This window comes from Camelus ferus, chromosome 2 (genome assembly GCF_009834535.1).
Source record: "Camelus ferus isolate YT-003-E chromosome 2, BCGSAC_Cfer_1.0, whole genome shotgun sequence".
Lineage (NCBI taxonomy): Eukaryota > Metazoa > Chordata > Mammalia > Artiodactyla > Camelidae > Camelus > Camelus ferus.
In genome coordinates this window covers 74,615,263-74,629,310 of record NC_045697.1, presented here as the reverse complement: position 1 = coordinate 74,629,310, position 14,048 = coordinate 74,615,263, and the positions used below count along the sequence as shown (strand labels likewise).

The following is a 14,048-nucleotide window of genomic DNA, read 5'->3' as shown; positions in this document are numbered from 1 at the left end:
TAGCAACACTGCACTCTCTCTTGCCTTCTGAGACCGCCCGTACTCTTGTCTATGGAGTATGTATCTACCTTTACTTTAACCTCCACGCACATCCCCCACCATGTACATCTCTAAATAAATCTACTTTTACTCAAAAAGAAAAAAAATCGTTAATAATTTCAGAATGGATTTGTAGCTGAGATGTTTAAATGTTTTTTTTTATTTTATTGGTGTATTTCCTTTGTACAGTTGAAAATTAATTCAACGTGTGTATGTCATTATGGTTGAAATAAGTTCTTAGAGTGTGTATCTTTGTACCTCTGAGCATCTTCAAAGATAGGAATCTTTAGAAGAAGTTTTTTTAAGGACCTATAGAAAGAAATTGGGAAATATGTATGGAAGAACACTTAATATATTCTCAGAGGTTAAAATAGTTACTTTACCACTAAAAGAAAGAAATATGTACATATAAATACAGCGAAATAGAGAGTCTGTTGAAGGGACTTGAGCATATGAAAACTTTGAAATCTTATTTGAAGGAAGAAATTAGCGTTTGGCTGAAACATCTTAGTTGTATGATGTGTGTTTGATTATGGAAGCTAAGTTGAAGTGAAAAATTTTAAATAAAATTTTGAGATTTCATTTCAGTGTTACCCACATACTTCACAATGGGATTCATTTTAAGCACATAATGAAAAATACTAGTAGTATCTCACTATTGTGTAGCACTTCAAGGGTTCCTCAAAAGTATTGTATTAATATCTTAAGTAGCTAGGAAAAAATGTACTTATTTATTCTGACTTAAAGCACTTTTGTAATGCAGTCTTTATCATTATTTAGCATAGCATGGAATACTTAATAAAAACAGTACACTTTTTGAACAACACAGTTATGTGCCAGGTTCCCTACAATCTATAATTAGAAATCCAGGCCATTTTTTTCAAATAATATACAGATATGTTGGAACTGAAAGAAAATGAGTTAAGTTATTAAAAATTAAGAAATAGAGCAAAGTATAAAATATGTAAACTCTTAAATCTGTCTTATTATTTTCCTGTTTATCCTCAAGATGGAATTGGAAATTAATGAGAATAAGAGAGTGAGGAGGAAATTCGACTCAATTTATGAAATTTCATAGATTTTTAAGATACTTTTGACATTCCCCATAGTGGGAAAGAAGGGCAGTGAGAAGTGATCTAGCTTTTTTTGTTGTTGTTGTTTTTTGGATGAGGCATGAGGTTCAATTAACAGTTACTTGCTTTCATTGAGAGATAAATATAAATGAAATAGGATTACCATAATATTTTTATGTAATCTCCCAATTGTAAACAGTGGCTCAAATTTTTAAAAACTGTAACACTTAAGCCAAGTATAACTGATTGTAGCCAGTTGGCTACTAATTTGTGACCCCTTTATTAAGTAAATAGTTATAATGGTGTTAAGTTCTATAGACAGCAATAGGAATTTATAGCAGGACACACCAAGTCTGAGGAAGGAATAATGCACTTTTCTGTGCTAGTATTTCAATTTGGCTCTTCTATATTGGTTGCATTTCCCTGTCCATTCACTTTGACTATATTTTCCGTCAAGTCCTTGAACATATCTATAGTAATTAATTTAAAGTCCTTATTTGCTAAGTCCTATTCTGGATCATCTTGTAGGTATATTTCTATGCTTCTCTTGATTTTAAGTCACATTTTTCTGCTTTGCATATCTAATTATTTATTATATAGTGGATATTAATAAAAGTATATTGTAAGGAGTCAATTTTATCATCTTTCTTTAAAGAATGTTGAGTTTTGTTCTGCTAGACAGTTAAATAACTGGTGGGCCCTTTTGTTCATATCAAATTGGTTTTATTCTTTGTTAAGGTGGGTCTCTTTTAATTTTTTTATTTAGCTAAACAATGTGGCATGTCTAGGTCCTTAACTTAATACCCAAGGTGCTCAGTGGGAACTCTCACTCTGACCTGACCAGGCTTTGACAAATACTCATCTTTGTGATCCCTCAGCACGTAATACCATAACTTGAATATAGTAATAACTCATTTAGTTCAGTTTAATTAAATAAACAGTAGGGAAGCCTTTATGGACACATTGGCATGGGGAAATATTGAGACCTAAACTTAAGTGTATACATTGTTAATTCTCATATATATAGTAAGCTTCATTTCAAAAGTTAGATTGTGAATAGAAAATTTTGGCAATGTGGATAATCTTTAGTTATCAAAACTTAGAATCACTTTTAGAGTTTAAAATCTTTTTAAGATTTTTAATCTTGTGTAATCATTGCAACTATATTAAGTAGCTTTCTTATTATCTCCATTTTGCTCTTGAACTAATTGAAACACATTGAGGTTATAGATTGTAGTTAGTAACTGGCATTTAGAATTCAAATCCAGTACTTTTTACTAAGCAAGGGAACATGTTACATGTTTAAGAAGCAGTTCCATATCAGCAGTTTCAAATGGTTCAATCTAGTAGCTTCAAAAGTTCAATTCTGACATCCTAGGAGGCTCATTTAAATTATAATAATGACATTACTTGCTATTAGATAAAACCCTTAGGTAACATACTAGCCATTGCTTTATGCATGTGTTAGTCCTTTCTCAGTAAACAACAAATAAAAACTTGATTTTTAAAAAGTTTTAACTCATTTTAAATATAAAATGTTATTTCTACAATTTATCTTCCTTTATTTAAGCAAGCCATGTTTTGTAATTGTGGTTTGGATATACAAAATCATTTATTTCCCATCCATAGGAGTTCTACTGTCTACTTATTCCGTACCTGCCTCACAAAGACAACCATGAGTTTATTCTCTCAAACAAAGGGTGGTATGGAACAATAATCATACTATTATTAAGTACAGATGAGGATTTTAGAGTGGGGAAGAAAGCGTTTCTGTCCAATATGTTAAATGTCTTGCATAAACCAAGATATTCTAGAATGGCTTCAGTGACCCCTCTTGTCCTGTGATTACATAATTAGGATAAAATTATTAATACTTTAATTCTTACAAATCCAGAGTGCCCAGTAAATGTCCTGGGGATTATTCTTTTTAGTGAGAGTATTCTTTGACAATGGAGTTTATTTTGCATTTGAACAAAGTCATAATTTGTTTCCTTTGTCAAGTGATAAATCAACTATAATAAACAGATTATGACTTGATTACAGATTTGTGACTTTCTTTCAGCAGTTCCTTTTCAAAAACACTCTTAATTTTAAAAAAGTATCCTTGGAGATAACTACTATGCCATTTTTACTGATTTTACTATATTGATACATTGTTATTAACTGAGGTCCATAGTTTAGTTGTGTTGCAGAGTTCTCTAGGTTTTTGACAAATGCACAGTGTCATGTATTCACCATTGCAGTATTATACAGAACAGTTTCACCACTCTAAATATTCACTGTGCTTCAGCTGCTCATCCATCCTCTCCTACTCCCCCCATCCCCCGAAACCCTTGGCGACTAGTGATCTTTTTTTTGTCCTTACAAAGTTTTGCCTTTTCCAGAATAACATATGGTTGGAATCATAGACTGTGTAGCCTTTCAGACTTTTTCTGCTCGTGGCTTGATAGCTCATTTCTTTTTATCACTGAATAATATTCTAAGTCTTTGGATTTTGAAAAGTAGAAAAGAATAATTTTTTGAAAACATTCTCTTTTTAAAGAGAAATCTGTCAAGTGTAAAATAGAAAACTAGCCTATTTTTTAACTGAATTTAAAACAAGAAGCAGACTAAATGGGATCCAAGGCTTATACTTTTTAAAATTTTAGTCGAAGTGCTAAAATTTTTCATGTTTTCTGTATATCTAAAAGTTTGCCTATTAAATACTTGAGTTCCTACTATATGCTAGAATAATCTTATTTATACCTCATAACAGTCCCAGAAAGTATCATTCCTGTTTTATAACTGAGAAAAGAGATGCAGAAAAATGAGTTGGCCAAAGCCGTACAACTTGTAAGTAATTGAACTGAATCAAAACTAGATAATGCTGCCTCCTGGGTTAATCTTTCCTGTGTGCCGTTGTTACTATACTGCCTTCTGAGCAAGTATCTTAACTGCTATTTTGCAGGCCAGGGACCAGACCAAGGGAGTGAGACTCCATGCTCGCCATGCCCATCTCCTAACTTCATTCCCACCCCTTTTGAACTAGAGCCTTTAAAATTTGGAAACCTTTGTAATTCAGAATAACAAATTGTACACATGTTTATCTCTGCTTCCTTCTGAAACATCACAAAAGTGACAGTAAGGGAATGAAAAAAGTATAATTCGAAGAAGAAAGAGAATATAAGTGCACTAGTAGACAAGAAATGTCAACAAGTATTTGGAAAATAGAAAGCAGTTACATCACTTAATAAAGCAAAGAATACTGAAACTTTCCTGCAAAGGAGGATACCAAAAAGAAGCAAGCCGATTCTTGATGCAGACCAAAAGGTCTCCAGAGTTGAAGGTGAATGAAAAATGAGGCAGAAAATCAGAAAAGAAGCAATTGAATGTGTTTTTGCATAAGGAATAGTTTCATTTCTCCTGCCTTTGCAAATCTTTGCAACCACCCTCTTAGCCAAGAGTCTACTGGTCTGCAGAAGACTGGAAGATAAGGGCAGATCTAGATTTTGTGACATGAAGCTTATGCAGTGTCAGGAGATGCCCTTCTTTAAGAATAGGTTATAAATTACAATCTAAAATTAGGCTATTAAAAGACCATTAGAGCAAAGAGATCACAACAAATTACAAAATTAAAAAACATAATGTTTTTATTCATTAAATGTCTATTCCTCATTTTTTGCTTCTTTCTCATTGATCATCTCTTCATATAACAACAGTTGTGCAGTATTTTCTATAGAGAAAATAGATAATAAGTCTTTTCACTGGAAGGGTTTGTTGAGATTTGTTTTTTTATTTTTGATAGTAGGAATACATAAAACATATGACAACACAGGTGTAGCTTTTGTTTATTGTACTGTTTATTCTTGTAAACAAAATGCTATTTTGTGAAATTCCTATCAAAAAAACGAAAAATGTTAATGGTGCACTTGTAATTGTATATGTAGCATTATCAAGTATATTCCTAGAAGGAGAGTGTTTCTCTTTTGATCAGCATCAATGAGAATCAGATTTTCTGCTTATAATTTTGCATGTTTAATGTTTCAAAGAATTTTAAAGTCTGATTTTTGGCTTTGTACATGTCTGTTATGTTTCTCCTACCCATAAACTTCGGGTGCTGGAACATATTTATAGCACATACAACCTCTGCTCCTGTATAGAGGGTGGTGGGAGTATTCCAAGAAGTCATTCCTAGAGCTAGAAATAACTTTGCCATACTGTCAAAGATAAAAAATGCCGGATACCAATTAAAGTGGTAAGGACAGGTTTTAATCAGTAACATACTGGTGTAGTAAGAGTCCAGCATAAATTAAACTCATTGTCAATTTGTACAGAGGTGACAGGGCATTTTAAAGAGGGAATGAGGGAATAAGGAAGGAGGGGACTAGAAGATTCAGGGAAGTGAAAAAATTACAAAAACTGTGACGAGGGGCATTGGTCCATGTGATACCAATCTGGGTTTGCTAATTGACACTTATCAAATTTAGACTCCCACCTTCCCATAGAGGCTGGAAGACAGGGACCCTATCTTCAAGTATTGACTGTCAAATGGTAGGTTCTTTTGGCAGCCTTGATATTTCTCAGGCAGGCACTTATAGAGTGTTAAGGTCATCCTAGGGATGTGGCCTTGAATTGCTATAAACTATGTTAGAGTTTTGCTCAAGTCTCTATAGGCCAAGTTGAAGTATAGTTGAGAAAAGGCTTAGAGAAGCCTGGCTAGAGTCTAGTCAAGGAGAAATTACCCAAAAGTGACTTCAGATCAGTGAAATATACCCCAGTAAACCACACTGTGTATCTCTAATTCAGCTTGCTTAGTTGTGTCAAAGTATCCAGAGCCTCTGTGTTGCCCAGCACAAAAGGAAGAGTAATGGAGGAGAAATTGGTGTAAATAAAGACAACAGTTTTCACTGATTATAGTTTAAATATTTATACTTCTGCAAATTTTACAAAACATGACCATAGGAGCAATACATTTGGAGGAGTATTCTTTGGAGTAGTGGAATTGTAGAGTCTTGAATCTCAGAGTTAGCAGCATAGCAAAGAGCCGGAGTGAGGAAATGTATATAGTCACAAGCCCCAGGCCCCTCCATAGTCAGTCCTAGAATGCTGGCAAGGATTAGTTTAGACAGATTAAAGAATTAGTCTCTGGAGAGATGGAATGTCCCCAGAAGGGAGAAATATCTTACTTACATAGGTCCTCTAACAAATGACTGTATCCCCGAGTTACCTATAGTGAATCCACCAGTTACCAAGCCCTGCCACATATAGAAAACTTCCAATCAGATTTTTAGTGCTATTCTTTTAAATATGTATAGTCATAAATTACCAAATCTCTAAGGGAATCCTCCAACTAAAAAACACAGACTGGTACCAACTGAATAAAGGGATATCCTCAGAAAGACAATTATGAGAAAATATGGTAACTATGAAAAATCAGAATTTTTTTAAAGTAACAACAAAATTTAATTTACTGGAAATTAAAAATGATGTAGAAATGCAAGGATCTTTATAATAAAAGAGTTGAATGATATGGTTTGGGAAATCTCTCAGAGAGTAGAATACAAATAAAGATGGAAAATAAGAAGAAAAGGCAAAATTATTAGAAAATCTACTCAGGATGTTCAAGACTCTTCTACCGAAAGAAGAGAGAAGAAGAAAAACAGAAAGAAGTTATTACAGACATCAAACAAGAGCTTTTTCTGTAAGTGAAAGATTACAAAAAGACCATCAAATGCCTAACACAAGTGAGTGATACACACTTAAATATATCATTATGAAATTTCAGAACACTGGGGATCCTAAAAGTTTACAGAAAGGTGGAAAATCACATTCAAATGATCTCAAATCAAAATTGCATCAAAATTCTCAGCAGAAAGATGATGGAGCCCTGCCTTACATAACTCTTAAGAGGAAAAAAAGAAGAAATCCTAGAATGTTATGCCTAACCCAACTGTCAGTCAAGGGCAGAATAAGTATATTAAAAGACATGGACAATTCCAAAATAATTTGCGTTCTGTGCATCCTTTCTTAGAAACTACTGGAAAATATGTTCTACCAAAATGATGCAGCTAATCAAGAGAGAAAAAATAGTATCTTAGACTCCAAATGAGAGATCAAATATAGGAAGGAACCAAAGGGAATTGGGTGATGTTCGTTTGATCTAGGAAGTAATTCATATTCATTAAAACAAGAGAAAAGAGGGCTTAAGAAGAGGTGATTTTTCCACCTCCCCTCACCCAAATGACACATCAGTTGTATTTTATCATTTTGAAAATAATTCAGTATTTCTGAGAAATATAGTAGTAATGGATGAGAATAAAGAAACCGAGATTTAGATAAATGGTTTCTCTGAGTCACAGAGTACCTCATGGAGTTTGGAATCATCCTGGGAAAACATAATCCATGGTATATTGCTTTTTCACAATGTATTATATCAAAATGAAAATTCAAGATAGAAAATAGTAGTGCCCTAGGATGAGAGAATATTTTGAATGAATAATTGCATATTTTAATGTATGGTTTACAAAGCATTTTTACATAATATTTTTATTACGATAAAGTACTTTGGAAGGATTTTGAGATGAAGTGACAAGGGTCAAGAGAATGGAGAATGGGATATCTGCCAGTACTAGTAATCAGGCTTGAATCGGAGTGGATACCAGTAAATTCTCAAGATTCACTGTAAACCTTTTATGGTATTGGTAGGGTGTTTTGGAAGCAGATACAAATGACTTTTCCATGGTCAGTGATCTAAGGACTTAACTACAACCTCTGATCTGGATCACTGACTTGACTTCAAGCCTTTTATGGGTGACAGATATGTCAGACTGATTTGAGCACTGCAGATGTAAAATCTACGGTCCAAAATTCTTCTGCTTTGGAGATTAAACAGTGCTAAGTGAATAAACTTTTTTAAGATGACAGAGTTTTCTCTCTTTAGCTGCAAATTTTTATTTTAACCATATTAATTGGGAATTTTCTAAAATGAATTGAACATATCTCTTCCTTCTTTTGTGGAGCAGAGGAACATATCTTAAACTTTTATTCTTCTTCTAGTTGGTTTCTGTGTTCTTCTCTGTGGAATATCATGTTGATAATATTACAGAGCTTTTTAAAAATACATTTAACCATACTGACCATTTCTCAAATAAATAGATCCATGCCTCAAAACATGTCTAACTCTATTTTATAGATTTTATGTTAGAAATACAATATGGAGGTGATGAAATCTGACCTCTTTGGGGAGCCATGGGAGTAACCAACTATAAAGTTGGCAAACATCACTAATAGCAGATAAAGGAATGTTTGATTTAGTAACTGGTCTTTCTAGATCTGTTGGCTATTATTTTCCCAAATCTTAATGAATTGGGTAATGAAAAATGCCTTTAAACCATTTGGTAACTTAAGACATTCTACTCATAACACATTTAACACATTAAATCACTTAGCTTTCTTATGTCTTAGTTTCTTTGGTCTTCAACAGAGATAAGGGAGATTGCAATACCTGTCTACAAGAATCATTGTAAGAATTAAATGGGCTAAGTGAAAGTAGACAATGCCTGTCACCTAATAGATGCTCAAAAAGTGTCTATTTCCCTGTGCTCATCCAAAAGTTTTCCACCTTACAAAAGCAGACAACTCTAATTGCATGACTCATGCACCATTCACAAAACTGACTTAAATTCCTGTTTCTTTTCCTCTTATATATAAGCTTTTCATTTCATAATGTGAAATAAGGAACTCATCCCTTTGTAATTTAAAATATGTATTATGTTTTTCTCCATTGTTTATCTGAGCTGCCACATTTGGACTTTTGTGAAGGAAGTGAGGATATCTACCATTTACTAGTATTAGAGCTATAGAATGGGGAAAGCTAGTCCATGCTAAACTCCTTCATCCTAGTCAACTTCGTGAATTTCTACTGCCTTTCCGTGATCACTCCACTTTCCCCATACAGGAACAGCTTATTCTTCATCAGGACTATTGATCTTCTAAAAAGCTACAGTCCTATCAAACACACAAACAATAATTTGACTTTGTAGTAACTTTCCTGTGTACATTATCTCTGTACCAAAATGCTTAAATCACTTTCAAATCTGAGAAAGAAAAGGAAATCTTCTGTGAAAATATTTTTATAATTTTAATCTAGTGCAATTTCTCTCTATATGAAGCTTCGCTTAAACTTGTGTGCACTTGAATCAAGAAATTTTAAAAAAAAGTGAGAAATGCTAAATTGATATTTCAATAAATTTTGCCTGATGATTTTGTATCTTCTAAAATAGATGAAAATGAAACTTTTAGTACACTTTACTTAAAGTCATGGTGAATCAACACCTGAATCTTTTGCCTGCCCACTCCCAAATTCCAGCCTGACCTCTCTACCCAGCCTTTGTTTTACTTTGAAAAAGAAAAAATATCATCAAAGTTAGTGAAGCAGATTCTTAAATAAGAAGAAATGTTATATTCCATAATGTTTAAATAATGATACTCTGAAATATACATATATATTGCATATATATGTAGATTATAATACCAATAAGACCACCTATAAAATATATGCATATATTTACATAGTAAATATATGTGTATATGTATCTACATAATAATATAAAATACCTTCTACCATTTCAGCCATAAATATGCTGATTAATTTCTATATTTTTTTTTACTGACATCTCTGCTAATTAGTTATCATCTTAGCCATATTTGTATATATGCATTTAGGAAAGATTGTGGTTTTTACGTAAACTGAGCAATCAAGATTCTATCTTCGCTTTTTTAAAATTTTTCCTTTCTAGAAATTGACATTGAACGCTGTGTGCGAGAATCAATCAACCTGTTTTGTTGGACTCCTAAAAGTGCTACTTACAGACAACATGCTCAACCTCCAAAGCCAACTTCTGATAGCAGTGGAGTCAGAAGTTCGACACTTTATTTCTCCACTGAGTGTCCAGATCCTCCAAAAACAGATCTGGTATGTATCTGCATATTTAATTGACAAACTCTAAAAAAAGATGGATATTAAAACTAGTATACTTTAGTGTCATTACTGTTCATAATACTATTATCACTTACGTCCTTTTAACATAGCTGTTTTCTAATATTTATGTATTTTTGTAATTATGCAACTATTTGAGGTCTTGGGATCACCCAAAGGTGAGAGCTTAAGGCCTCCTTGGGTCTTTCCTAGGTTGCAAACATCTTACGAACACACGGACAGACTTCTAGATTCCCAGGATCATGTTGGAACTTTCAGAGCCCCTCTATGGACATTGCATTCCCCAGCTTTTAATTTTAATTTTTTTATTTTTATTGTCTGCTTCTTGTTTGCCCAAGCTATTATGGCCACCTCAGGCAGCTGCAATATTAAACAATTGCTGCTGACTTTTTTTGACAGAAACCTCCAGAGTAAAGTCTTTTTGTACTGAGTAAGCTCTGAGTCAGGTCAAATAAAAGCAAATACTGTGAGGAGATGTTTCCAGAGAACTGAAAGACACGTCAAATAATCACAATTCCTTAAAATAATACTTTTTGGAAACTCTGAAACTACTCTATTCATCCAGTGATTGACAGATTTCTGGTTTGTGATACTGTTGGTTTTCAAGGTGACTGTGTACCTGAGGAGAGGGAAATGAGAGTAAGGTAAATTAAAGCCCCATGAAGCTCATATTCTTAATGAAATTCAGGTGTTTCTCTTGACTATGTACTCCATAGATTGCTGCAGGCCTTTGTTTAATTTCTAGAGTTCTAAAAGGTTTATTTTGATCATCTCTGCTCTCATTATGTTTTTGGAGGAGCAGCTTTTCTGAGATCCTTACACCACCATTCTCACTGATGTCACTCATATTCTGTTCCATTTGTCCACTACATGTTAATGCTTGAGTGAAAAAAAAAGACTGAGAGATAGTTGATTTTAAAAGGTCAGAAAAGAATATTGACAATTCAGGTAACATGAGACTTTCATCTTGTGATAAAGTAAAATTTTACTAAGAAACGTTGCTGTTTAATTTGAGTATTTTAAAATCCTTTTCCTTATACCCTTTTCTGAAATGAGATTTTTGTTTAAAAAGTTTAATAGTTTGAATGTCACTAAACCTCAAGTCCCTTTGTGAATTCCTAGATATGGTAAGTCTCAGAGTTCTGGGTCAATTTGCTAAAACTTTGTGATGTAAAACAAACTTTTTTGTGTGCTCATAAGTCAGATATAATATCTCCATTAACAACAATACTAAGAAATGGAAGAGAAAAATATACATTATTTACATGAAATGTTGCTATCTGAAGAATATTCAAATTTTAGCTCACTATTCTTTAGAATTTATTTCATTCTTTCTGATATACTTCAACCATAAAGAAAAAAATGAATAATGTAAAAAAACTACTGCATTATTTTTTCAACAGTGTGTCTGAATACATACTGTAAAACAGATACCATTCTAGTTGCTGGGGATAAGCACTGAAAAAACAAGTATTTATTCTCATAGAATTTGCATTTAGTGGCGGATATACAGATAATAAGCAAAAAATAAATAAGCAGTGCAAATATCCATTCTTCTTAAATCAATTTTTATAAGTTCACTTGTTAAAATTATCTGTTTAATTACTATGCTGATTTTATCAAAATCCTTTTTTAAAGTATATATATTATCTAATTTTTTATATTTATATAATTTTTATACAAAATATTTGTACCCTTTTTGCATCTTAGCTCAAATTTTGTCCCCCTTTCCATTCTAATATTTTTTATTTGAAGTCTTCCTTGTTCAGATTTAAGAGTTAGAATAGAAAGTAGATACAAAAAATTACGTATATATATGCCTTATAAAAGCATATTCATTAAATTTAAGATAGTCACAACTCATGTTTATATACTATGTATTTGATGTCAGATTCTATAACATAAAAAATGGGTTTTGTAAATTGAAACGTAAACCACTCTGCAACTTGAATGGAAGCTTGAAACAGCTATGAGAAGAAAATTACACTTTAATTTATGTGTGTCTGTCTTAGTTATTCCCAGAAGCAGACCACTGTAGTAGAAAAAGCATGAGCTTTACTGTTAGATGAATTTAGTTTCAGGTTTAAACCCTGTTTCTTTTTTGTTTTATAATATTGAATAATTAACGTAACCTGTCTAGTTCCCTGTTTGTAAAAGTGAGCATAATTGTAATAATTCCTATCTTGCAGATTGTTAAGTAAAGCACCTAGTTCAGTGTCTGATACATAATAAGCACTCAAAAATGGTAACAATTATTATTACACATTTACTATTTAGTAATTAAAGTTGTGTTTCAACTTTGAAAACTACATGAAAATTTTCTGAAGTCTTCTCTATCTAAATAGTTTGTACAAAAAAAGAGATGTTTTGGTATTCTTCTCTTGCCTCTCAGCTATGTTAGCTTTATTACTATCACTTTACATTTAGAGTCCCTACAAATAGTAAGGGGAGTAAGGGAGAGAGAGGCTGACTCTCCAAAGAAGGAATCTTTCTGGCAGCTTTACCCTAGTAATTTCAGTTTAAGATTTCACTTTGACCTTTACCTCTTAGTTTTAATACTATTTTGATCCTGAAACTTGCCTAAAGAACTATTTCACCTAGTGCTAGAGTCTTTCTCCTCTACGTTTCTTGAAATAACTAAGACTCTGCTTGATAATTCTACCACAGCTTATTAATTGGAAATACATATATATATATATTATATATATATTATATATTATATATACATATATATATATGAAGATATGTAACTGATGAATAAAATAAAATGGATTTTTTTTAAACTGAGTGTATTTTAGGAAAAGACTGATCAACACTGGATTTTTAAATCTATTTCTTTGTTAAACTTTAATCATCATGTTAATTTATCAATGACTGGTGTAAGTTAGTTGCATGTACACTGTGAATAAGCAAGAATTATTATTCTTGTTTATGAATATATATACTAGTCTGGAATTTTACTAAATGAATTAAATTTTGTTTATGTAATGTTAACTGCTTGCATATACTGTTGTCATAAAATAAGTAAAACATTGAATTATCTTCAGGTATGCTTTAAGTATGGATTAAATATGAGTTTAATATACATAAAAACTTTAAAATACATTTTTATAGTTTAAGTTGGAATAGCTTCTGAAAGTCCAATATAAATGCTAGTCTATAAAGTTTCATCTTGTTAATAATACCACTGCTTTTTATAGTTTTAGCAATTTAAAAATAACATTACAATGATTTATAGTTTTCAGTACTCAGGTACAATATTTTATTTGTTCCTGAACAAATCTCTGAGGTATTTCTATCCCCACTTTAGAGTTGAGGAAATTCAGCAGATTACTTTATGCAAGTGGACTTTATCAGTAGTGTAAGTGTTGTGCTTTTCCCTCTTATTCATTGGAATGTATATATTAATATATATCATCTTAGTCTGCAGTCATGATTTTCGAGTATTTTTATAATTTTCTTCTATTTCCCTACTGCCTATGTTTACATATACTCATGCAACCACCTATATACCTGCTCTTAAATAAGTTGAAGTGATTTTACAATAAGGTGGAAGGAAAAGCAATTATGTGACCTTTAATATATGTAGACATTTGATATATTGCTGGTGATATTCCAGAAAAAGAATTTTAAACCAGTTAAACATCCAGCAACAGTAAATGAAAATGCATAGTTCCCATATATCCTCAGCAACACTGGGCATTATAATTAAACTTCTTTTGCTGACTTCATAAGTTTTTAAAATCTCATTTACATATGTATTTGTTTCATTCCTAATAAGATTAAGTATTTTTCTTATGTTTATTAACCAATTATACTTTTTCTTCTAATTGTCTTCAGATAATTCTTTGCCCATTTTTCTATCAGAAGGCATATACATAGTGTTTAGAGAATTTACTCTTTTTAACAATGAAAGAAAAGAAAGCATTGTTGAATATTTGATTCAGTAAAAGGCAAGC

At 32.0% G+C, this 14,048-nt stretch overlaps 1 protein-coding gene across 9 annotated transcripts in view; it reads left to right on the top strand.

Moving 5' to 3' along the window:
- The window catches only part of TBCK (TBC1 domain containing kinase), a 172,781-nt gene that overhangs the window by 100,635 nt on the left and 58,098 nt on the right, over nt 1-14,048 (top strand). For all 9 annotated transcript variants that reach the window (XM_014559202.2, XM_032461169.1, XM_032461172.1 and 6 more), the window contains one exon: nt 9,890-10,065. In XM_014559202.2, the coding sequence (XP_014414688.1) occupies nt 9,890-10,065 (176 nt within the window). The remainder of the gene's footprint in view (nt 1-9,889; nt 10,066-14,048) is intronic.